General features: G+C 43.2%; 1 protein-coding gene across 2 annotated transcripts in view; it reads left to right on the forward strand.

Moving 5' to 3' along the window:
* The window catches only part of LOC137424800 (sodium-coupled neutral amino acid transporter 3), a 141657-nt gene that overhangs the window by 59441 nt on the left and 56657 nt on the right, over window positions 1-25559 (forward strand). For both annotated transcript variants that reach the window (XM_068112644.2, XM_078775964.1), the window contains exon 7: window positions 17449-17527. In XM_068112644.2, coding sequence (XP_067968745.1) covers window positions 17449-17527 — 79 coding nt within the window. The remainder of the gene's footprint in view (window positions 1-17448; window positions 17528-25559) is intronic.

A 25559-nucleotide genomic window follows, 5' to 3' on the forward strand; every position in this document is an offset into this window, starting at 1 on the left:
TGGCAAGTTTCAAGTATATCGGACCCGTGGTTGTCGAGAAACAGCGGTCACAGACACACAGACATACAGACATACAGAGATTACCGGAATTATAGATCGATAATGAGGGGCCTACTTAGAAGATTGTTTGATGAGTAGCCCTGGTCTTCATCTGTTAACTGCTGTAGCTGCTGCTGGAACCTTATGTCTGCCTTACCATAAAGTATGATGAGATCGTCCTGCGAGATCGTCTTGCGAGAGCGTTTCCCAAGAGAACGAGGGCAAAAGAAGAGAAAAGAGCCAGGGAGAACGGGGCAGCAGAGAGTGGGGGCAGAACGCAGAGAGCTTCTCGCTTGCTTCATCGGGGGTCCGGGGCAGGTCTTATATCCCCCCCCCGGAGCCCCACTAGAATGTTCCAAAGGCCTCCACTGGCCGCCGGGGGTCACGTGTTGTGATAGCCCCCCCCCCCCATCAGTTACTCCCCTTAGTCCTCATTGGCCGCTTGCTGCTGGCCACTCCCCTTTAGCTCCCATTGGCCGCCGTTGTTGGCCACTCCCCTTTAGCTCCATTGGCTGTTTGCTACTTGCCAGCCACTCCCTCTGGCTCCTCCCTCGGGCCTCCTCGACTTGTCCTAGGCCCAGCACATGGCATTCCAGGCACAATGAGGCCTACCCTTACTTACCTGCCTCAACGCATACTAACACTGGGAAGGAGACTATACTTAACATTTAATAAGAAATAACTGGCTAAAGTGAGGCTACATGTTGTGGTGCAACTAACTAAAGGGGGGTTGCCTTTATTCTCAAAACCACAACAATATATATATTGTTACGGTTCTGAGAAGTGTACATATTGATCATTAAAGGTTAAAGGTTTGCCCCCATAGTTAGTCCACAAGCAACACAGAGGCCACCTTAGAACATTAGTTATGTCATAGTATGTGTGAGAATAAGGCCATTTCCACTAGTGATACCTGCGTTGTGTAAAATAAATAAGCTGAGGTCCCGTTCATTTTGCGGCCACCCTCCAATCTACCTAGTTGAGCAGCATTCATCCCGTCCCCCATTTTGGCTATGGCACCTCGCCTTAGGATGCTCACTAGTCGAGGGACACGATGTAGGCCTGAGAGAGGGTGGAGCCGGCGTTGAGGTCGGGGAGCGGCAGCGAGACGGTAAGAGCCAACAACCAACCAGGGCTCGGTGGGCATGGCTTGATAGGGCGTGGCAAGAAACGTCTGGTGAGTTCCAGAGGGTTCGCTGGGCGGCGCTATATAAACGCGTGCACAAAGCCCTCGAAAGGACTTATGCGATGTGACTGTGGTAAAAAGGACTCGCTGGGGAAGGTTGGCTTTGTAAAGGACTGTCCAGGACTGACGCAACTGCACTCGTTGAGAGGACTGCCCTTATGAGAGAATTGTATGAGGACTGTCCAGGATTGACGCAACAGCGCGCATGATAAAGGCCTCGTGAGGAAAGCGCATTGGAAGAGGACTGCAGCGGATACGCGATTTGAAAGAGGACGTATGCTATTGAACTTGCATTGGGGAGCGCCCATTGAGCGGTATTTGGAGCGCATATAGCGCCAGTTCGTTTATTACGTATGCGGCTGAGCCGCGAAGTAACCGCCAGCCAGTCTTGCCTTTCGCCCTGTAATTGTCCGCTCCACGTAAACGACCCGCGGGGAGCTTCTGCTGCCCTGACAATCTGCTTCGCGGTACGAGTCGGGGACCGGAGCGACTGCCTGGATGCCATCATCCCTGGACCATCACCCTGACCTTCTACATCCCCATGTGAGTGTGTCTGAGAGTGAAACGGGCCCGTGTCCTGGGATAAGTTAAGACTGTATAAGCTTCACTGTGTGTTCTTCTTCTCCTTCCTGTACAAATTGTAAATATACCAATTGTTATTCCTTGTTTCTTCCTAATTCGACCATATCAGTCCTTTCCTCCATTGGGTAAGCGTGGCACGATTCGGAACCGCTCAGATCGGGTTTAGTTCCTGTTAACAGCTCGGATCACGGCTCGCTATCGCTTGGCGTTTCCACTACAACCGTGATTCGGGCGGAGTTATTTCCTTGCTTCCCGGGAGGCGTTGGTAATTAGGTATTAGGAATTCGGCCTACGACCCTACCCAACGCTGACCGGAAGGAACGTCATAGCCCCGGATCACGTCGGCTAGTAAAAGACAAGGGGACTAATCCCCCCTTGGTAAGGGGGAAAGGCCGACGTTGAGATCCACAACTATATATATATATATATATATATATATATATATATATATATATATATATATATATATATATATATATATATATATATATATATATATATATATATATATATATATATATATACATATACATATATATACTACTGGTCAAAAGTTTTAGAACACCTCAATTTTTCCAGTTTTTATTGAAATTTAAGCAATTCAGGTCCAGTGAATAACCTGAAATGGTACAAAGGTAAGCAGTAAACTGCTCGAGGTTATAAAAAAAGTTTAGGTTAGCAAAAACGGGAAAATAATGTAAATTGCACAGTTATATTGCAAAAAAAAAAGGCCTTCTTCAGGGAACAAGTAATGGGTTAACAACTTACAGCTGTTCTGCAGCAATGTAAGTAAATTAAGCCTTGAAAGTTGATGCAAACAATTCCTACAGGTGTCCCAACCTCTGCTGATTACTTGATTACAAACCCCCTGTCTGTATAAAAGCAGTATTTGAACAGACTGTTCTTACACCCTCTGAAGCATTATTTGGACAATATTGCACTGCAGGAAGTAGTATATTGCTATCATAAATGGCGAGAAAAAGGCAATTAACAAAGGAAGACAGACAGACCATTATAACCCTTAAAAGTGTAGGTCTTTCCTTAAGAGAAATTGCAAAGAAAGCCAAGGTGTCAGTGAGTACAGTTTCCTACACCATCAAAAGGCACTTGGAAACTGGAGGAAACTCTGACAGAAAGAGGTCTGGCAGACTCAAAGCCACAACAGAATCAGAAGGCAAGTTTATGAGAGTCAACAGCTTGCGTGATAGGCGGCACACAGGACAACAGCTTCAAGCACAGCTTAACACTGGTCGAAGTATGCAAGTCTCAGTTTCAATCTGTGAAGAGAAGACTTCGAGCTGCAGGTTTGACAGGTCGAGTGGCAGTAAGAAAGGCATGGCTAAGATGGAAAAATAAGAAAAAGAGGCTTGTCTGGGCCATGAAGCACCGCCAGTGGACTACTGAAGACTGGAAAAAGGTCTTATGGACCGATGAATCAAAATTTGAAATCTTTTTTTCATCACGCAGGGTTTTTGTACGCCGTCAAGTAGGCGAAAGGATGGTTCCTCAGTGTGTGACACCAACTGTCAAACATGGAGGAGGAAGCGTGATGGCCTGGGGCTCTTTTGCTGGATTCAGAGTTGGCGACTTGCACAAAGTGACTGGCACCCTGAACCAAAAGGGCTACCACAGCATTTTGCAGCACCATGCAATACCCTCTGGTATATGCCTTGTTGGTCAGGGGTTCATCCTACAGCAAGATAATGACCCTAAACACACCTCCAGGCTATGTCAAAACTACCTTCGAGGAAAAGAACAAGACAGTAGGCTTCAAATCATGGAATGGCCAGCATAGTCTCCAGACTTAAACCCCATCGAGCTGAAGAGGAGGGTGAAAGCAAAGCAACCTACAAGTGCAACACATTTGTGGGAACGTCTGCAACAGTGTTGGGAAGAACTTCCCGAACAATATTTGATTTCCATTGCAGAAAGAATGCCACTAGTGTGTTCGGCGGTTATATCTGCAAAAGGTAGCTACTTTGCCGAGTCAAAAATTTAAATTAAATTTTGTTAAACAAAATGATTCTATGATTTCTTTTTTATCTCCAATTGTTTATTTGTTGTGTGCTTAATTTTAGAGTACATTGAGACATTAAACTGCGTAAATTTCAATAAAAACTGCAAAAATTGAGGTGTTCTAAAACGTTTGACTGGTAGTGTGTATATATATATATATATAGAATAATCTTCTTGCTTATCATAATTACCTATATAATTAAAAATACAAAAGTTTATGTTTGTTGGGCCATTGCAACTGTTTCTGAGAACCATTTGAACACTCCACGTCGATGTCTGTCCTGTGGTTCCCAACCTGGTTTGACAGCGATTGAATTGTGCAAGTCATTAGAGGGTGTTTGAGTAGCTGTTCTACACTACTTTGCCCCATTGAGTAAAAGATGGTTTTACTCCAAAGGATCCTTTGTTCAAGGAAGTAAAAGAGTAAAGGACCCTTTGTTCAAGGAAGGAAAGGATCCTTTGCTCTGTGGCCATGTGAATCCAATGCTTTATATCCTAAATGCTGGAGCTCTCCATGCGAGAACTGTGTATTATTTGCATGACCTTTCCCTTGTTATGCAAAATGTTTAATTCACGTGGCTAACCTTCTTCAATTTGGGGCAATTTATCATTTTGGAGAAGATATACTCAGATACCCCATTATTGCTTTCAGCTTTATCCTCAACCTTGACTTCTGGTGTGTGACTCCCAAACTTGACTCCCAAACCTTGTCTTCTTTGCATTTGTAACTAGATGGTATTCTTAGAATACTTACCCTGCGCAGTCAACTTTGTGCGAGCCAACTTTTATTTTTGAAGGATTTTTTGTTTCTTTGATCCAACATGGCTGCCAGACCACGTGAGCGATTAAATCATAAATTTCTATTCTCTAATATAATTGTTGCATAGATCACACTCAATACATTTCCAACTGATCAGACTAAGCGTTGTCCCTGTCAAATTATGACGTCATAATTACGACACCAATGACGTCATCGTTAACAACACCAATTCCCCATGCGGAGTTCTTTACAATGAGCCACGCTTCAATTGTTTCCATGGAGTGGTTTTGGAGATATAGTGTCACGTTTTTAAGTTTTTCAAAGATGGCGGCTGTACCACGTGACCTATTACATCACAATTATCATTAGAATATTCTACAGGAGGAGGTGCTTCGAGGAAATGAACAAGACGGTAGGCTTCAAATCAGGGAATGGCCAGCACAGTCTCCAGACTTAAACCCCATCGAGCTAGTTTGGGATGAACTGGACAGAAGGGTGAAAACAAAGCAACCTACAAGTGCAACACATTTGTGGGAACTTCTGCAACATTGTTGGGAAGAACATCCCGAACAATATTTGATTTCCATTGTAGAAAGAATGCCATGAGTGTGTTCGGCGGTTATATCTGCAAAAGGTGGCTCCTTCGCTGAGTCAAAAATTTAAATTAAATTTTGTTAAACAAAATGATTCTATGATTTATTTTTTATCTCCAATTGTTTATTTGTTCTATGCTTAATTTCAGAGTACATTCAGACATTAAAATGCGTAAATTTCAATAAAAACTGGAAAAATTGAGGTGTTCTAAAACTTTTGACTGGTAGTGTGTATATATATATATATATATTCATCAGAGATGACTGTCCATTCGTCCGTCCGCGGTTACGCTGATTGGCTGGTGTGCTGCGAGGTGCAATATGGTTGGCTCCTCGTAAGATTGAATAATGTATCGTATAGGTTTACTAAAAGCTTCTATTTGTAATCTGATTCCATATTTTACGATCGGAACTCGTGGCCTAAATAATTATGTTGATATCTGGAGTGAAATCGGAACAAAATTAGGAGAAAGTAATTTTTAATTCAATAGTACGCTCCGTGAGACGTGAGGTAAAATGGCTCCAAAATTCACTTTTTCACTCTTTTAAAATTAATTATGGTGCCGGCGCATCTGATTTTACACCACAAGGGACATCTGTCGTGATCTTTTCGGATTTGGATTCTACTTTTATTGTACATTTTTAACGTATAGTAATACATAAAACATGCAACTAGAACGGCACTCAGCAGAGAGCAAACCTCCGCCAGGTGAACAGTTTACATTTTTGTATCCCAGAGTAGAGCAGAAAATCACAAAACAGAATCGCATTTAATCAAAATCATCCGTCCACAACTTTTTGAGATATCCTGCTACGTATTGTTTTTGGCCCTCTCTCAAAAATGGTGAAAAATCACTTGAAAATTAAATAATTCTCATATCTGAATTCATATTCAGATCTTCACCAAAGTCGAATCGAATCGTCCTTGTCCGACACCCAACCGGTCCACCAAGTGTCGTCCAAATCTGTCCACAACTTTTTGAGATATCCTGCTATGTATCGTTTTTGGCCCTCTCTCAAAAATGGTGAAAAATCACTTGAAAATTAAATAATTCTCATATCTGAATTCACATTCAGATCTTCACCAAAATCGAATCGAATCGTCCTTGTCCGACACCCAACCTGTCCACCAAGTGTCGTCCAAATCTGTCCACAACTTTTTGAGATATCCTGCTATGTATCGTTTTTGGCCCTCTCTCAAAAATGGTGAAAAATCACTTGAAAATTAAATAATTCTCATATCTGAATTCATATTCAGATCTTCACCAAAATCGAATCGAATCGTCCTTGTCCGACACCCAACCGGTCCACCAAGTGTCGTCCAAATCCGTCCACAAATTTTTGAGATATCCTGCTATGTATCGTTTTTGGCGCTATCACCCAATGGTGAAGAATCATTTAAAAAAAATTATAGGATCCGAATCCGGATCTTCACCAAAATCTAATCATTTCGTCCTTGTCACATACGCTACATCTCTGCCAAATTTCGTCCGAATCCGTCCACAACTTTTTGAGATATCCTGCTATTTATCTTTTTTGGCCCCATCTCCCAATGGTGAGGAATCACTTAAAAAATTATCGTAGCCGAATCCGGATCTTCACCAAAATCTAATCATTTCGTCCTTGTCACATACGCTACATCTCTGCCAAATTTCGTCCGAATCCGTCCACAACTTTTTGAGATATTTTGTTCGCAAACAAACGGACAAACAGACAGACAAACACACAGCGGTGAAAACATAACCTCCATCCAGTGCATCCACCTTTGGGGGCGCAGGTAATTACAGTTTGTTTATTAACAGTGCGCTAAGCTACAACCTCGGCAGACAGGTCACGCTCTCCTTTAAGCTGTCTAGCCTGGGTTGGAATCCCGACCCTGCTATAAACTATCATCCCAGTGTTTCACAGACCGGGTAAATCATCAATGTGTGCTGTTCCTCTGATGTACGTTAAACGGGGTATCCCATCTTCCAACATTAGTTGATGGACCTTAAAGATCCCCACTGTGTCCTTCGCAGAGAGTAGGGAAGCTGTCGCTGGCACCTTGAACAAGTTACAAATTCCTGCCCTAATTACTGCTGGGATTGTGGGAAGGAAATGGTAAATGACCCTGCACAACCTTTGCCAAGAAACTGCTTCGGCACCACCGACAAACTGTAACAGAGTATGCTGTAGAAAAAATTGTATCTCTGTATGAAAACCTGAAAAATCGTGAAATCAGAAACGACTTCGCCAATTTATATATGTGCTCTGTACTTTATGCACTCCTAAGCCGACAGATGAAATAAGTTGAAGAGTGGTTGTTGTACACTGGGTGTGCATGGGAACATTCTACTAAGTTGGGATGGCGACCTCCATCTTAGATTTTCACCTGCGACATGTTGCAGATCTACAAAAGCTTTGCGTTTCTGTTGTTATTGTTGGGGTTATTGGTGGGAGTCGATTCTTGAAATGTGCACTCATTGGTCAGACAGCTGCCGGACAACACCCACATCTGCCGTTTGACTCCACCCACCACAGCACCAAGACAAAATGATATGGCCGCCATCTTGGTTTTCTGATGGGAATTGCACAATAGGCCTCTCGGCCTCCGTTAATTATACACTGCCTGGGTTTGTTGCGTCACTATTCCATTGGTTTTGTTTGCATCGAGTGTTATTCACGATGAGGGACCCCAAAAAAATCTAATCATATGTTGAATGATGGTTTGTGTGCAGCCTGTGGCTGCAGGTGGCATCATGTTCTGGGGTATCACTGTGCTGCTGATGCAATGCCCTCTATATCAGTCAGCTGCTACTCATTTTGCGGACCAAGGAAGGATGACAGGCTGGGTCAACCTACCTGGTGTTAATTACAACAGCATGGCAGGGGCTCAAACTCAGGACCCTAACATCTCAAGCCAGCCACCTTAACCGTTAAGCCAACGCCAGGCTTATTATATGTCGAATAATAGTAAGGTTTAATCAAGCCCGTCTGAATGCATTGTACATTAGAGTGCATGGCACATCAGAATGCATGGTACATCAGAATGCATGGTACATCAGAATGCATGGTGCATCAGAATGCATGGTACATCAGAATGCATGGTACATCAGAATGCATGGTACATCAGAATGCATTGTACATTAGAGTGCATGGCACATCAGAATGCATGGTACATCAGAATGCATGGTACATCAGAATGCATGGTACATCAGAATGCATGGTACATCAGAATGCATGGTACATCAGAATGCATGGTACATCAGAATGCATGGTACATCAGAATGCATGGTACATCAGAATGCATGGTACATTATAATGCATTGTACATCAGAATGCATGGTACATCAGAATGCATGGTACATCAGAATGCATGGTACATCAGAATGCATGGTACATCAGAATGCATGGTACATCAGAATGCATGGTACATGAGAATGCATGGTACATGAGAATGCATGGTACATCAGAATGCATGGTACATTAGAATGCATTGTACATCAGAATGCATGGTACATCAGAATGCATGGTACATCAGAATGCATGGTACATCAGAATGCATGGTACATCAGAATGCATGGTACATCAGAATGAATATCACATCGTCCATGTGATATTGTCCATGTGATGTACCATGCAAACAATATCACATCGTCCATGTGATATTGTTTGATAATTATAGTTAGTTTGGTTTGAATTTCCTGTAACTCGTATTTAATTAATCGTGTTCTGCTCCTCGTGTGTGGCCTTGTACTGTAGTTGTACCCCCGTCGGTGTTTTGTTAACTTAAGTGTGTTTTGCTTGGCTCTTGGTTTTTTCCCTTCTACCCCGAACATAATACTGTCTAACGTTCTTAATCCCCACCCCCCCCCCCCCCAAAAAAAAAAAAAAAACCAAAAACATTTATTTTATTTTCTCCACGTGTACTGTTGTCTCATCCTGTATTTTCTGTCCAGGTGTGCTGTTCGCCCCACCCCCATTATCTCCTTGCCATCCACCGTTTGCCCTGTTCACGTGACTCGTGGTGGTCCCTCTCGGCTCTCCCCCCGTTGGTATTTTTGTGCATATAAGATTGTTCATAGTTCTGTTTAAATATTTTTAAATATGTTTAACCTTTCCCCTTCTGTTTTTTATTCAGTGGTATATTACAACACGCTGTTTTTCTTCCTATTTAAAAGGCTTTTCTCAATTTCCTCTCCAACTCATTCCACTTCAAAAAAAAAGAAATTCAATATCTTATACGTCTCCCTCACTACATGGTCTAAATTCACATTCATTCCATCCCTCCTCCATCATCCTGAACCGGATTGCTAACTTGAAAATCACAACAAACCCAATTTGTTATCAATGTTCGTCTTTCATTAATCATCCACTTTCTAAACTCCCCTCTTGCCCCTCCCATCCAAATCCCCCCCCTTGCACCTACACTCCGAAACTTCCCCCTTGCCCCTCCACTCTTAAACTCCCCCCTTGCCCCTCCACTCCTGAACTCCCCCCTTGCCCTTCCCCTCCTAAACTTCCCCTTTGCCCCTCCCCTCCTAATCCCCCCCCCTTGCCCCTCCACTCCTGATCTCCCCCCTTTCCCCTTCCCTCCAAAACTCCCCCCTTGCCCCTCCCCTCCTAAACTCCCCCCTCACTCCTCCCCTTCTAAACTCCCCCCCAATCCCTCCCATTCAATTCTCCCCCCATACCATTCCTCTCCAATTCTCTCTCCTCCCCCCTCCTCCTCCAAGCTGCCTCCTCCCCACTTCGTCTCCCTTCTATCTCATACCTCCACCCCCCCAAACCTTCTACTTTCCTCTGCCCCCCCTCAAACAACCCCTCACTGTGCCGCATCCCTTCACCAGCAAACCTTTCATCCTCCTCATCCTTCCCTTTCTTGGAACTCTTCTGCAACATCTGAAACACTATCAACTGCTCTCCCTACCTCCCCCTCTCATCCTTCATCTTACCCTACTCCTCCCCTCCCCTGTCCTGTACCCGATGCTCCCCCTCTCTCTTCATTAACGGTATGGACCTCAAACATCCGGGGCCTTCGCTCAAACCTGACTGATCTCTCCATACAGGTTGCTTCTGACAATCCAGACTTGATCTGCTTAACAGAGACTTTCCTCCTTCAAGATGTCTCTGATTCCTTAATATCTCTTCCTGGTTACTCCCTCCTCCGGTATGATAGACCTGAGCCTCGGCCTGGTGGTGGGGTGGCTATCTTTGTCAAAAACTCTCTTCCTCACTCTCCTTGCACTGCTCTCTTTCCTCCTCACCCGCAGGAGTACCTCTGGTTACGGCTTCCTCTCCGCTCCCACCTTTTGTTCATATGTGTTCTGTACCGTCCCCCAAACAGTGATGACTCCATCTACATTTCAATGTCTGACAACATGGACCAACTTCTATCCACTCATCCCAACTCTCTCTTCCTCATATGTGGTGACTTCAACTGTCATCATGCCACCTGGTTGGGTGTGGGTTCCTCTCTCACTAGTCATGGCACCTCAGCAAAGGACTTCTGTGACTCACTGGGATTGACACAATCTGTCAATTTCCCGACCCGGATCTCAGCCAATGGAGTATCTTCTCTTCTAGACTTGGTTATGACAAACTTCCCTGCTAATGTCTGCTGCTCTTCTTCTGCTCCAATCGGTTCTTCTGATCATGTGCTTGTCAAAGTGGACATCTCTCTGGCCATTCTCAGAGAGCCTCCTCAGCGTCGACGAGTCTGGCATTTCACTCAGGCCGACTGGGACGGTCTTCAAGCAGCCATCAATCGTCTGGATTGGTCTCCCATCTCCACTGCCTCTGACATCAATTCTTCCTGGGAATTCTTCCAAAGCAAACTGATCTCTCTCATGCACAGATTTATCCCATCTCGCCTTCAATTGTCTTACCCTTCCTCCCGTCCATGGTACACTGAATCTTGTGGTGAGGCAGTTGCCCTGAAACAACTTGCCTTTGCCTCTTGGAAGGCTAATCCAACTGAAGGAAATCTCAGTTCCTTCCACCAAGCTCGGAACAAGTGTGTGTCTACCCTCAGGAGTGCCAGGAAGCACTATCTCTCCTCACTCAAGAATGAACTCTCAAACCTGTCTCCTTCCTCCAAATCCTGGTGGCGTCTGGTCAAATCCGTTTCTGGTGTTTGTTCCCCCTCCATCCCCTCCCTTACCTCAAATGGCCACACAGTTGACATCGCACGTGACAAAGCCGAATGCCTCAACTCTGTGTTCGCCTCGAAATCCTTAGTCCCAAACCCATCTCTCTCTGTTCCCACCTTTCCCAGTCGAACCCAACTGCTCCTGGACTCTGTGTCCTTCTCTCCTGACAAGGTGGGGGAGTTTTTGTCAAACCTCGACTCTGATTCTGCAACTGGACCAGACGGCATCAGCCCACGGGTCTTAAAATCCTGCTCTGCCGCTCTATCTCACCCTCTCTCTGTTCTTTTCACCCTATCTTTTGCTCAAGGTCATCTGCCAGCATCCTGGAAATCAGCTAACATTACCGCTTTACACAAAAAAGGTGCAAAAACAGATCCTTGCAACTACAGACCAATCAGCCTGCTCCCAATTATCAGCAAAGTCATGGAATCCATCATTGCTTCGGATATGAAATCTTTCCTCTTCTCCAATGGCTTGATCTCTGATCATCAATTTGGTTTCAGACCAGGTCACTCTACTCTGGACATGCTGCTTCTGCTGTCTCAACAATGGATGGAGGTCCTCAATGCCAAACACGAAATCAGAGCTGTCTCCCTTGACATATCAAGGGCCTTTGATACGGTCTGGCACCCAGCTCTGCTCACCAAACTCTCCTCCTATGGTATCCATGGAAATCTCCATGCATGGCTTGCGGACTTCCTCTCTGGTCGTAGTGAACGTGTGGCCCTGAATGGATTTCTCTCATCTCCCCTTCCTGTTCAGGCTGGAGTTCCCCAAGGAAGTGTGCTGGGCCCTGTGCTTTTTCTGGTCTTTATCAATGATCTCTCTGACTCTCTGGAAAATCCTCTCTATCTCTTTGCTGATGACTCCACTCTCTGCCGCTCCATTCCTCTTCCCTCAGATCGGCAGTCTGCAGCCTCCTCACTCTCTGAAGACCTGGACAAAATCACAGACTGGTCAAACAAGTGGAACATGTCTTTCAATCCTGCCAAATCTCACTCTCTTACTATGTCTCTCCGAAAAGATCGACTGGACAACCCTCCCATCTACTTTCTCAACAATCCTCTCCAAGAAGTTCTGTCACTCAAGCTTTTGGGTCTCACTATCTGCCATGATCTTTCTTGGGAAAACCACATTTCCAAGCTGGCCTCCAAAGCCAGTCGCCGACTGGGCATCCTCCGTCGTGCGAAGTCCTTCCTCGGCACACCTGAGCTCCTCACCACTTACAAGGCTTTCATCCGCAGCTCAATGGAATACTGTTCTCCCCTATGGGCTGGTGCTCCTGCCTCACACCTGGCTCGGCTTCACGCTGTTGAATCCAAAGCTTTCAAAATCATTGGAATCTCCCGCGATGAAGCTATCTCTGAGGGCCTTTCACTCACTCACCGCAGGCAGGTAGGTGGTCTTTCTGTCTTCTACCGACTCCTCTCCGGCCTTGCTCCCCCAGCTCTCTCTGTGCTCTGTCCCCCAAATATTCCTACAGGTCGCACAAGATCTGCCAGCAACCCTCTGATGGTTAAACTGCCGAAATCTCGGCTCTCTGCTCACCTTCACTCTTTCATTCCTCTTTTCTCCCGCCTGTGGAACAAACTCCCACACTCCCTTCAATCCCTCTCCTCCCTCCAGGTCTTTAAAACAGCTGTTCACCACCATCTCTTATCTTCCCCCATCCATAACCTTGATCTTTTCTACCCCCACTAATTCACCCCAGATCCACCTTGTTTGAAATTCCAACTTATTTCCTGGAAATCCTGGCAGTGTCCATATGTTTATACCTCTCCCACCCCCCCCCCCCTTCACATGCCTCCCCCCCTTCACATGCCTCCCCCCCTTCACATGCCTCCCCCCCAAAGCCCTCTCCCTCCCACAGATCTCTCCATGTCTCCATGTCTCTCGGTCCCTGCTCTCAAATGTTGTGTTTGTGTCCTTCCCCCTCTCTCCCCATCTGGTCTACCGCTCCCGATGTTATTTGTTTTATGTGTCTGTTTGTCTTTCTGTGTGATTAATGTTCGCTCTCTCACGAGCCTCGATCTTGTATACAACAAAAAAAAAAAAAAAAAAAAAAAAAAAAAAAATGGTACATCAGAATGCATGGTACATCAGAATGCATGGTACATCAGAATGCATGGTACATCAGAATGCATGGTAATCAAGTGTTACGTTATGTAATCAAGCGGTCCATGATGCAAGTTACCAAAAAAAAGTGTTATTATTTTTGAATGGCCCCATATTGGGGTTAAGCAATCTGTGACCATGTGATGTATCGGCTCGTTCTGATATAACTGTGGGGTGGGTGACATGGATGAGAGGTGTCCAGTTAATTATTTAATAACGCATTAAATGTGTTTCCCAATCGTGCTGTTCATTTTTTAAGAGTGCTTTAAATGCGCGTTTCCCAATCCCGTTAAGAGTGCTTTAAATGCGCGTTACCGGATTTTGTCGCAGGTTGTTGCCATGGTGCGGTCACTCTTGTTACATTTATGTGAAAGTGGGAAATTATCATAAAAAGTGCGGGAATTATCTATCATACCTGCTCATGCACTCCTGCACCACTGGGCAGAATAACTTGAAAACTGCATGTTATGGCTAATATATACTGTATATAATAATATAATACTGTATGGCTAATATAATATATATATATATATATATATATATATATATATATATATATATATATATATATATATATATATATATATATATATATATATATATATCAAACTCCCAGAAATTTTACAAATCATTCTGAAATACACCAATTCTTTGTGTTATAATATAATGAAAAGAATATATTAGTTGTGGTGTGAATGCGTTGAAACATATATTTGTGTGTTACTTGAAAAATCAAAGATTTTTTGAAGTGGCGCTCGAAGATTTTTCAAGTATATTGGTCGGTCGACTTTGTTATTATGTCTGTTTGTTTGCCTGCCAATTGCCTACAGGTCATAATTGTAAACCGATCGTCATGAAACTTTACAAAGTTGTAGAGGTAGTCACCCCTGAGAACTTATTGATTTTGAGGTCAAAGATCACCTCGAGGTCGAATTTCTAAAATCGTCATTTTTCATCCGATTGTCTTCAAAGTTGAACAGGATTCGCATATTTGGTCACTGAATTGGGACACCAACTAATGATTGAGGTCAAAAGGTCAAAGGTCACCTTAAGGTAAAACTTCTAAAATTATCAATTTTCATCTGACAAAATGTCAATTTTCATCTGATAAAACGTCAATTTTCATCTGATTGACTTGAAAATGAAACAGCAAATGCATAGTGCATTGGGAAAACTTAGGTCAAATTGGTTAAACTATTGGGAAAACAACTATCTTAGGTCAAAAGGTCAAAGGTCAACTCCAGGTCAAACTTCCAAAATCAGCCATTTTCATCTGAAAAATAATCAATTTTCATCCGATTGACCCAAGCTTTGATTAAGATCATAAATGTTAATCTTATTCCATTGGACAATTTGATGTATGTATCCATGGCAACTTTTTTGGGTGGGGTGGATTCAACATCTTTCTTGTACTTTTTTGCACGACGCCTTTCTTGTTTGTTTGTGGGATGAAATGCATTGAAACTTGGGGTGTGCATGTGAACGTTCTACTTGGTTGGGATGGCCACCTCCAACTTAACCTTTGCCACTCCCATAGGGAACAAGTGTCTCCAGTAGATTAAACTAATGGTAGTAATGGAGCATGGATAAGGCACAAGCATTATGGGCTAAATGATGTCCCTCTCGATCCAGGATCCTTGTATTTCCTTATATAAAAATATTTGGTTCAATCCCAGAAATATTTATTATTGCTGATTTCAGAATGAAGGGTGTGCGTTTTATATGGTATAGGAATTATTTAATTGCTCTTGCAGGTGTGCTAATTAGTTGATTTCCCTTTTTTTGCCTCCAAAATGATTCATATTTTAATTGAGAACTCTTCATTTATTTTAGTTCATATTCTACGCCAAGTGAGACTGTCACTTATACAGTGCATTCAGAAAGTATTCAGACCCCTTCACTTTTTTCACATTTTGTTATGTTGCAGCCTTATGCTGAAATCGTTTAAATTCATTTTTTCCCTCATCAATCTACACTCAATACCCCAAAATGACAAAGAGAAAACAGGATTTTAGAAAGTTTTGCAGATTTATTAAAAAGAAAAAACTCAAATATCATATTGACATAAGTATTCATACCCTTTGCTATGACACTTGAAATTTAGCTCAGGTGCCTCCCATTTCTCTTGATCATCTTTGAGATGTTTCTACACCTTGATTGGAGTCTACCTGTGGTAAATTTAATTGATTGGACATGATTAGGAAAGGCACACACCTGTCTATATAAGGTCTCACAGCTGACGATGCATATCAGAGCAAAAACCAAGCCATGAATCGAAGGAACTGCCTGCAGAGCTCAGAGACAGGATTGTGTTGAGGCACAGATCTGGGGAAGCCTACAAAAAAATCTCTGCTGCATTGAAGGTCCCCAAGAGCACAGTGGCCTCCATAATTCTTGAATGGAAGAAGTTTGGAACAACCAGGACTCTTCCTAGAGCTGGCCGCCCGGCCAAACTGAGCAATCGGGGGAGAAGGGCCTTGGTAAGAGAGGTGACCAAGAACCCGATGGTCACTCTGGCTGAGCTCCAGAGATCCTGTGTGGAGATGGGAGAAACTTCCAGAAGGACAACCATCACTGCAACACCCCACCGATCTGGGCTTTATGGCAGAGTGGCCAGACGGAAGCCAAACAGTTCAATCTTGGTTTCATCAGACCACAGAATCTTGTTTCTCACAGTCTGAGAGTCCTTTCGGTGCTTTTTTGCAAACTCCAAGCGGGCTTTCATGTGTCTTTCACTGAGGAGAGGCTTCCGTCTGGCCACTCTGTCATAAAGCCCACATCTGTGGAGTGTTGCAGTGATGGTTATCCTTCTGGAAGTTTCTCCCATCTCCACACAGGATCTCTGGAGCTCAGCCAGAGTGACCATCGGGTTCTTGGTCACCTCTCTTACCAAGGCCCTTCTCCCCGGATTGCTCAGTTTGGCCGGACGGCCAGCTCTAGGAAGAGTCCTTGTTGTTCCAAACTTCTTCCATTTAAGAATTATGGAGGCCACTGTGCTCTTGGGAACATTCAATGTAGCAGAGATTTTTGTTTGTAGGCTTCCCCAAATCTGTGCCTCGACACAATCCTGTCTCTGAGCTCTGCAGGCAGTTCCTTCGACCTCATGGCTTGGTTTTTGCTCTGATATGCATTATCAGCTGTGAGACCTTATATAAACAGGTGTGTGCCTTTACAAATCATGTCCAATCAATTGAATTTACCACAGGTGGACTCCAATCAAGGTGTAGAAACATCTCAAAGATGATCAAGAGAAATGGTAGGCACCTGAGATAAATTTCAAGTGTCATAGCAAAGGGTATGAATACTTATGTCAATGTGATATTTCAGTTTTTTATTTTTAATAAATTTGTAAAACTTTCTAAAATCCTGTTTTCTCTTTGTCATTGTGGGGTATTGAGTGTAGATTGGTGAGGAAAAAAATGAATTTAAACGATTTCAGCATAAGGCTGCAACATAACAAAATGTGAAAAAAGTGAAGGGGTCTGAATGCACTGTAATACAAGTGATGTACAAAGTATTGGGATTCCTCATGGGTCAGTAAAACCATAATGCTTGACTTGATGGTTCCCTCACATAATGCATAATAATAGTAAATAAATAGTAAATAATGGTTTAAATATCGCATAGTATTTTATGGTTCCTTGGTATTATGCTTTATGGTTATAGTTTAAATATACATAGTAAATAATGCTTTATGGTTTATGGTTCCTTTATGGTCCCGAAATCCATCCCTCGTGTTTGCATTAACTTATTCGGATGACAATGCTGAGCATCCAAGTAAATGTTTTCCTTCCTTTCCGCTATAACATTGCGTTGACTTTTCTTTTCATCTTGAGATAGAAACTCAATTATCTCACCCACAGCTTCTGGCACTTCCAGACTGTTACGCTGATGATGGCATGCTGCTCAAGGCTTCACAACGTTTCGCCTTTCGATGTCATGTCACCTTTATTAATGGAAAACGAAAGAGAGCAGAACAAGCATAACAAAAGCTCTCATTTTCCAATCCCTTCTTCTCACCCATAGCCATGTCCAGTTACTTGTACATCATTAAGAGCGAGTTACCAACTGTGATCAAGACATTAAGTGACAGCCATGAAGTGAGGTGAGTTCTTCTTCTTTCATATCGCTAGATTGAAAACAGCATTCTCTTAGATATGTAGATCAAAATTATTCGCCAATAATTGGTTTTAAACATCACCAAATGAAGCACTATAATACCTCCAGGGAACACGTGTTCACCAGGTGGTACATAATGGTTATGCACAGGATGGGGTTCCTGGGTGTCTCCAACCCCTCCTCCATCCCACCCCCAACCTTTCAGCAATATTTATGACTTGTGAATCGCGGTCAATCCAGAAATGCCCCCTGTCTTACTCACTCAATGTTAGACTATTTTAATCGTTTGTGAATGAATAAGCAATAACATGTTGAACAATAACATGACAAATGATGAATTGCGAAAAATGATGGGAATAGAGCCTGTGATGGATGCTGTGAAGAGAAACAGGTTGAGATCGTTTGATCATGTGTTGAGGAAGGATGAAAGTGACTGGTTGAGAAGATTGATGGAAATGAATGTGGAAGGAAGTAGAGGACGGGGAAGACCGAGAAAGACTTGGCTAAAGATGGTGGAAGAAGAAATGCGGGCAAGGGAGTTAACAAGGAGAGACGCAGAAAATAGGGCAAGATGGAGAAGATTGTCATGGGGACCGCAAGGCTAACCCCCGCTCTAGCAGGGAAAATGGCCTTAAAATGCATGTTGTGTTGTTGTGTTGTATGTTGAACAAGAAAAAGAGCAATCAGAGATTGCAAACCCTCGCCAGGTTGTATTTTCAGTGGATTTTTAAAGGCTTTTGTGTTAAAACAAATATGGCGGCCGAACCACGTGACCGATGACGCCATAATTATTTTTTTCCTAAACTAATTTAATCCTAGATTATGCTCAAGAAATTTCATCTTGATTGGATGAAGTTTTGTACTTGTCGAATTATGACGTCATAATGGAAGCACCTATGACATCAATATTAACATATTTTATTCCCCATGGAGAGTTCTTTACAATGAGCCATGTCTCAATTTTTTCCATTCAGCGGTTTTCGAGATATAGAGGTGCAAAGTTTTTCGGTTTTTCCAAGATGGCGGCCGAACCACGTGACCTATGACGTCATAATTATCATAAACAAATTCTACAGGTGGAGTTGCACCTATGGTGAAAATTTCCTGTCAATCGGACCTACGGTTGCAGAGAAAATCATATTTATTCTGTGCGGACAAACACAGGCAAACAAACACAAACAAATGGACTCAAATGCAATACCCTCTCCTCTGGCTAGGGTAACTAGGCTAGAACATAATTGATATGGTTTCTTGTGAAGAATGAGATACGGTCACTTCGTACACTTCAAGGTAAAGTGTTGTTTGCAAATGTTGACCCGTAACACCCATTAGGTGACCTTGCGCACACACCCCTATACATGATTTGTAAGGCATTGTCACAGTCACAATTCAAATCACTTGCCTTCCATTTATGGAGGAGATGAGCACATATAAATGGATTGGTGAAATTATATCCTTATTCGATAGTAATGTGAGCTAAGGTGAGAGCCTCTGGAGTGGCTTCTTGAGTCACTAACTGTTTTGGAAACTGGCTTAAGCAAAGAGTGGCTGTGATTGCCGAGTGGGAGGATGTCTTGCTGGGAGGATGTAAGTAGTGGGATACATCATGGGTCAGTAATACGACCATAATTATTCATAATTTAAATCAATGATTTGAATAGTGTGTTCTAGAGTCGGCTTTCCAAATTTGCAGATGGCACGAAGTTTGGAGGTAAGGTAGATTGCAGAGAGGGTGGTGATCAAATTCAGGAAAGTCTAGAATAGATACTGTTGTGTTTTTGGGGTATGGATGAAATACAACAAACCAACAACAGGCATTTTAAGGCCATTTTCCCTGCAAGAGCGGGGGTTAGCCCCGCTATGGTATGGATGAAATACCATAATTAATTTCAGAACGTGTAGGTTTAGAATGCTATGTATGCTGCGAATCCACCCCGAGGTAAATTAAGTTAGGCCGATTGTCCGGGTAAGATCGTATGTGTGTCTCCATATGAGGGGTGGAGCTATGCTAATTATGTAGGGCTTAAGGATAAACCCCAGTGTGTAATTGCTCTGTGATTTTTCTCTTCGTTGTTATTGCATCACAAAGGGCCGCCACAATAACAACAATCTAAGGTGAGCTAAGGCGAGAGCCTGTCGAGTGGTTCTCTTGCCGATGGACTCATTTGCAGAAAAATGGACTCATTCGCTCACAACGCCGCCAGGTCCGACAAAACCCGGCACATTTGCCGATCGGCAAGGGAACGACGTCATCCGAGCATTCCTGAACGGAGATTAGACTCCGCCCCCGACGAATGGTAACGGCGAGGCCACGCCCCGGCCTTCATGATTGAGTGGCGCTCGGTGATTGGACAGAGAGTGTGAAGTCATCATGGAGGGATTGAGAGTGAAGGAAAAAAAAGATGCGGTCGCGCCATCTTTCTCTCCTTCTCTCGTTCTGGCTCTTGTCTTGAGTGGATGCTCTTGTCTCGTGTGCGCCAGTGGGGGGAGACGTGTCGGGGCTTTTGGACTTTTGCAACGTGGAAGGAGGAGGTGTTGGTTGACGGTGGTGCTCTGCAGAGAAGGAAGAGGTCGCGAGCGAAACAAAGAGGGATCCTGCCTGCTTGTCTCACGCCGGCAGCTGGCCACGGGTGTGGTTCCGCGCCATCCAATACATTCAGAACTCCGCTGCCCGTCTACTCACTCATTCCCGGACCCGTGACCACATCACCCCCGTCCTTTACAAGCTTCACTGGCTCCCCATCCCCCAGAGAATCCAGTACAAAATCCTCCTCTTGACATACAAAGCCCTCCATAACCTGGCCCCATCCTACCTGGCTGACCTCCTCTCCAGACACACTCCCACCCGCAACCTCCGCTCTGCTGGTACCAACCTCCTGACCCCCTCCATCCGGACCAAATTCAGATCCTGGGGGGACAGGGCCTTCTCCATCGCTGCTCCCACCCTCTGGAACTCACTACCTCACACCATCAGAGACTCCTCCTCACTCACCACATTCAAAACATCACTAAAGACCCACCTGTTCAACGCTGCATTCAACATTCAACCCACAGCATTTAACCCCTGACTATCTCTTCTCCTTCTCCCTCCTTTTGCTTTAAATATTTCCCTATTGATTCTTGTCTTGTCTTTTTGATTCTTGTCTTATATATATGCCGTATATCGCTGCTGTTTGTTTTCTTGATTCTTGTCTTTTTGCAATTGTTGTTTTCATGTATTGTTATGCATTATGTTTTCCACTCTGTCAAAGCGCCTTTGGGCTTCTGGAAAAGCGCTATACAAAATAAATGAATTATTATTATTATTATTATCTTGTGCTCTTCCCGTGCGGTGACTCTGGTCCGACGACCAGCGGGCCCTATCAGCCATCTGGGGACACAAAGCTAAGTGCCGGCCGGCAATAAACAAAATATTGTTTATTTTTACTTTAGTTTTCCCCATGTTTGGATACGGGTCTGAGGGGAGGGTCCCTCATTTAGGAATTTTAGTTTTTACCTCACCTTTCATTGTTATTTGCATTTTTTTGGGGGGGTATTTTTTTTTTTTTGTATACAAGATCGAGGCTCGTAAAAGAGCTAACATTAATCACACAAAAAGTCAAACCGACACACAAAACACAAAATTCATTAAATGTAATGATTCATTAAATCATTATTTGTTGAATTTGACTTTTCTTGTCCTGGTTCGTTTCTGTGGGGATCGGATAAGACCTCGAACCTTCCCGCGCGTGTCACTACCACCAAATTTGGTATACGCCTCTGAGTTAAAGTTCGTTTTGGCCATTCGTCCTCTTGGGGTCTTAACCCCGGGGACACGACAATACTTTCATATATTGGGCAAAATAATGTATATACAGGGTGAAACAGAAAGGACTTGATATTTCTAATATGCCGTACCTTTGTCACATTAATAATGGGTGGGATCTGATAGCTGTCCAACCAATGGGTGCACATTTCAAAAATCGACCCCCAACAAGAACCAAATAACAAGCATGCAGAGCTCTTGTTGACCTGTGACGTGCAGGTAAAAATATCTAGTCCTTTCTGTTTCACCCTGCATATTTGAGATCAGACCCCATTACTGGAGTCAATGTACTGGGTACCAGGAAGGAAGTGCCAAATCAGCTAATGCTACATCCATTCTGACCAACAGGAAATGTGGTGGTACACAAAACAGTTCCGGGAGTATCCAGGAACAATTTTAAAAAGGCTCTTCTGGCTCAACAGTTGCATAGACTCCGCCTGTTAGGCGTGAGTTTAGTAGAGCTACTGCCCTCTACTTCCCAGTAGGATTTACTGCAGCCAATACTGGGCACAGCCTGGTGTTGGCTTAGCGGTTAGGGTGCCGGGTTGGGATCCTAGGATCCCGGGTTCGAATCCCGGTCGATCGCTGAATTAACACCAAGGGGGTTGACTCAGCCTGTTCATCCTTCCGAGGTCGGCAAATTTGAGTACCAGCTTGCTGGGATGAATGATCCCGGTGTGTACCCCGACTTAGAATAGGTACACCGTACCCCTGCGCATCGTAAGAGGCGACATAAAAAAAAAACGTTGCCTCAAACAGGGAACCATGATTGTCATGGGGCCCGCAAGGTTAACCCCTGCTCTAACAGGGAAAAATGGCCTTAAAACGATCATTCATTCATTTCATTCAGTCCATCCTAGAGAGGGCATATGTATTACTTGCAAAATCGAAGATTTTTCAAGTATATTTGTCGGTTGTGTCTTATTGCCACCGGCCTACAGGTCACAATTCTAAACCGATCGTCACGAAACCTTACCAAGTTGTATAAGTCGTCCCAATTGAGAAGCCTATTGATTTTGAGGTCAAAGGTCAAAGGTCATCTTTCGGTGAAATTTCTAAAATCGCCATTTTAAATCCGATTGACTTGAAAATTGAATAGCATTTGTATATCAAGTCACTAAATTGGGAAATGAACTATTTTTGAGGTCAAATGTCAACTTAAGGTCAAATTTTAAAAATCATCAATTTTCATCTTAAAAGCCGTCAATTCTCAACCGATTGACTTGAAAATTGAACAGCATTTGCATATCGAGTCACTAAATTGGGAAACATACTATTTTTAGGTAAAAAGGTCAAAGGTCAACTCAAGGTCAAACTTCCAAAATCATCACTTTTTATCTGAAAAAACCCGCCAATTTTCATCCAATTGACTTGAAAATTGAACAGCATTTGCACATTGAGTCACTAGGGAAACCAACTATTTTTGAGGTCAAAAGGTCAAAGGTCAACTCAAGGTCAACCTTCCAAAATCATCATTTTCATCTGAAAAATCATCAATTTTCTTCCTATTGACCCGAACTTTGATCAAGATTGTCAATTTTAATCTTGATGAAATGGACAATTTGCTGTATCAATGGAATTTTTTTTCTTGGGGAGGGGGAGGCGTATTTTGCAAGTATCGTGCTCCGCATGACGTCTTCTTGTTTATTTATTGGCAGATGCACTTTAACATAAGGAATGTCGGGTGCTGGGGATGTGTAAAAACAATGAAAATGGAGATTACATGATGCAATGGGGCAATCTTGAAGTGTCTCACACAGGAGAAGGATCTGGAGGACTAATGGTAATAGATACGAGGGGTAAGCAGACAGCACAGTGCGAGGCAGCTATAAGGAAAGCCAACAGGGTTGTAGGTTGTATTCATAGGGGGATACATTATAAATCAAAAGCGGTAGTGTTCAAACCGTACAAAACTGAATGTAGTGAGGCCTCATCGCAAATATTGTATTCAGTTTGGTCACCACATCTGAGGAGAGACAAAGCTGCCATCGAGAGGGTACAGCGTCGAGCTACTAGATTGATTCCAGGGCCTAGCTAGACTCAGCTACGAGGATTGTTTGAAGGAGACAGGACTTTGTACACGAGAATTGAGGCGGTTGCGAGGGGATCTGCTAGAGATGTTTAAAATGATGAAGGATGTGGACAAGATAGGTGCAGTGGAGATTTTCAGCAGAGTGGATAGTGTTAGGACAAGAGGCCACTCACATGTCGTCTCCGGGAAGATGCGCCAACTTGCAAATTCATGAACCAAGATGTGAAAACGATCGGTTGATTATGATTCACAATTTGATGCTCACCTCGGAGCTCTATACAAAATAACTTACATTCTTACGATATATCTCAGTGGTGTTGGATTGAGAATGATTTTTCGCCAGTATGCTACATGAGGCCTACATCAGTCACGGATAATAATGCCCATGCAGACTCGGCTGGAGAATGAGTCGTATAACATGTTCTGGGAGTCGGGTCTCCGAGCTATGTTCAATAATGCAAACACAATCGCGACTTGTGTAGTTCTCTCATTTTGGCCTTGCGCAGTTTCCTGGTCAAGTTTATTTATTACCCTCGACTAAGGAGAGGGTAGAGTCCGTTTGTTTGTCTGTTTGTCTGTCTGTCTGTCTGTTTGTCCGCACAGAATAAATATGATTTTCTCTGCAACCGTTGGTCCGACTGACAGGAAATTTTCACCATAGGTGCAACTCCACCTTTATAAATTTTTTATGATAATTATGACGTCATGGGTCACGTGGTTTGGCCGCCATCTTGGAAAAATCGAAAAACTTCACCTCTATATCTCGGAAAGCACTGAATATAAAAAATTGAGACATGGCTCATTGTAAAGAACTCTCCATGGGGAATAAAATATGTTAATGATGATGTCATAGGTGCTTCCATTATGATGTCATAATTCAAGAGTACAAAACTTCATCCGATCAAGATGAAATTTCTTGAGCATAATCTAGGAATAAATTAGTTTATTTTTTAAAAAATGATGACGTCATCGGTCACGTGGTTCGGCCGCCGTATTTGTTTCAACACAAAAGCCTTAAAAACCACTGAAAATACATCCTGGTGAGGGTTTGCAATCTCCGATTGCTCTTTTTATTGTTGAAAATATGCAATTGAGCTTTTGAGGGTATTCCGCATACGACGGTGAAAATGAAGGATACTAGCAGAAGGCACTTGCAAATATTTAGTGGGCCATTGGTCCATGGTAGATTATTTAACTTAATTTAATCATAATAACAGTGCAATGAAACTTTCCTGAAAGTCAACTTATAGAGAGATATTAAATATATAATTATATCAACGAATACACGTGGCCTCCTCCCACCCCCTCCCCCGTAAGAGTAAAGTGTACCCGATTAGGGCCAGCCAAGATTGAGATCAACCAGGGGAATGATCCGGAAATGACTCTCTCAATTCTGCCTCGCACCTGCGGAAAGAAAAAGTGTGGAGAGTGGGGCAGAAAGTCGAGAGGAGAATGTCCCTGAGGAGGACACGTTGAGGGAAGACAGATATAATTAATTTAATTGTGGTTTGCAGGTTTCACTACTACAAATGCCAAATACCAAGATCATAGTTGTCACATGTTTTGCAAGAAAGATGGTTAAGTGTGAACTTGCCAGTATTTCTTTAGAATCATCCATTTTGGCAAACAACGCCCCCTTGCATGTTTGTTGTTGTTGAGTCACGGATAATAATGCCGATATCACGTTATGGGTTGTGTACTTCTAACATAGTAAAATAAGTTTTGCAGTTTTCTTTTAATCTACATTGTTTTTTTTTTCGGGCACCCAAAATTTCACTTTTGGCACTGAAAAAAAAATCACAATTACAAGAAATGGGTGTCTGGTAGGGCACCCTAAAAAGGTTAATGTGGAACCCTGAGTACAGGGATATTGGCAGGACTTGCAGGTAGCTTGTGTGTGGATGGGTGATTAAATCTGGGATTGGTGTAGCGCAGGCATGATGGGCCGAATGGCCTCCTGGACCAAAGTTCCTTTTGTGTATCCTTGTGTGTAATGAATCATATTTTTATCAATGGCAGACTGCCCTTTTCATCACGTTTGATGTAACCGTTATGGAAGTAATTTGTTCCTGTTTGGAAACTTTAACATGAACCCAAAGACCCGGGAACGAAATTTACTGCCGAAAGGTATGTTCTTGCTACCCTCGTGTGGAAAATAGTCATTTAATTTACGGAGCTTAT

Source organism: Myxine glutinosa, chromosome 4 (assembly GCF_964187855.1).
Source record: "Myxine glutinosa chromosome 4, kmMyxGlut1.1, whole genome shotgun sequence".
NCBI classification, from domain to species: domain Eukaryota; kingdom Metazoa; phylum Chordata; class Myxini; order Myxiniformes; family Myxinidae; genus Myxine; species Myxine glutinosa.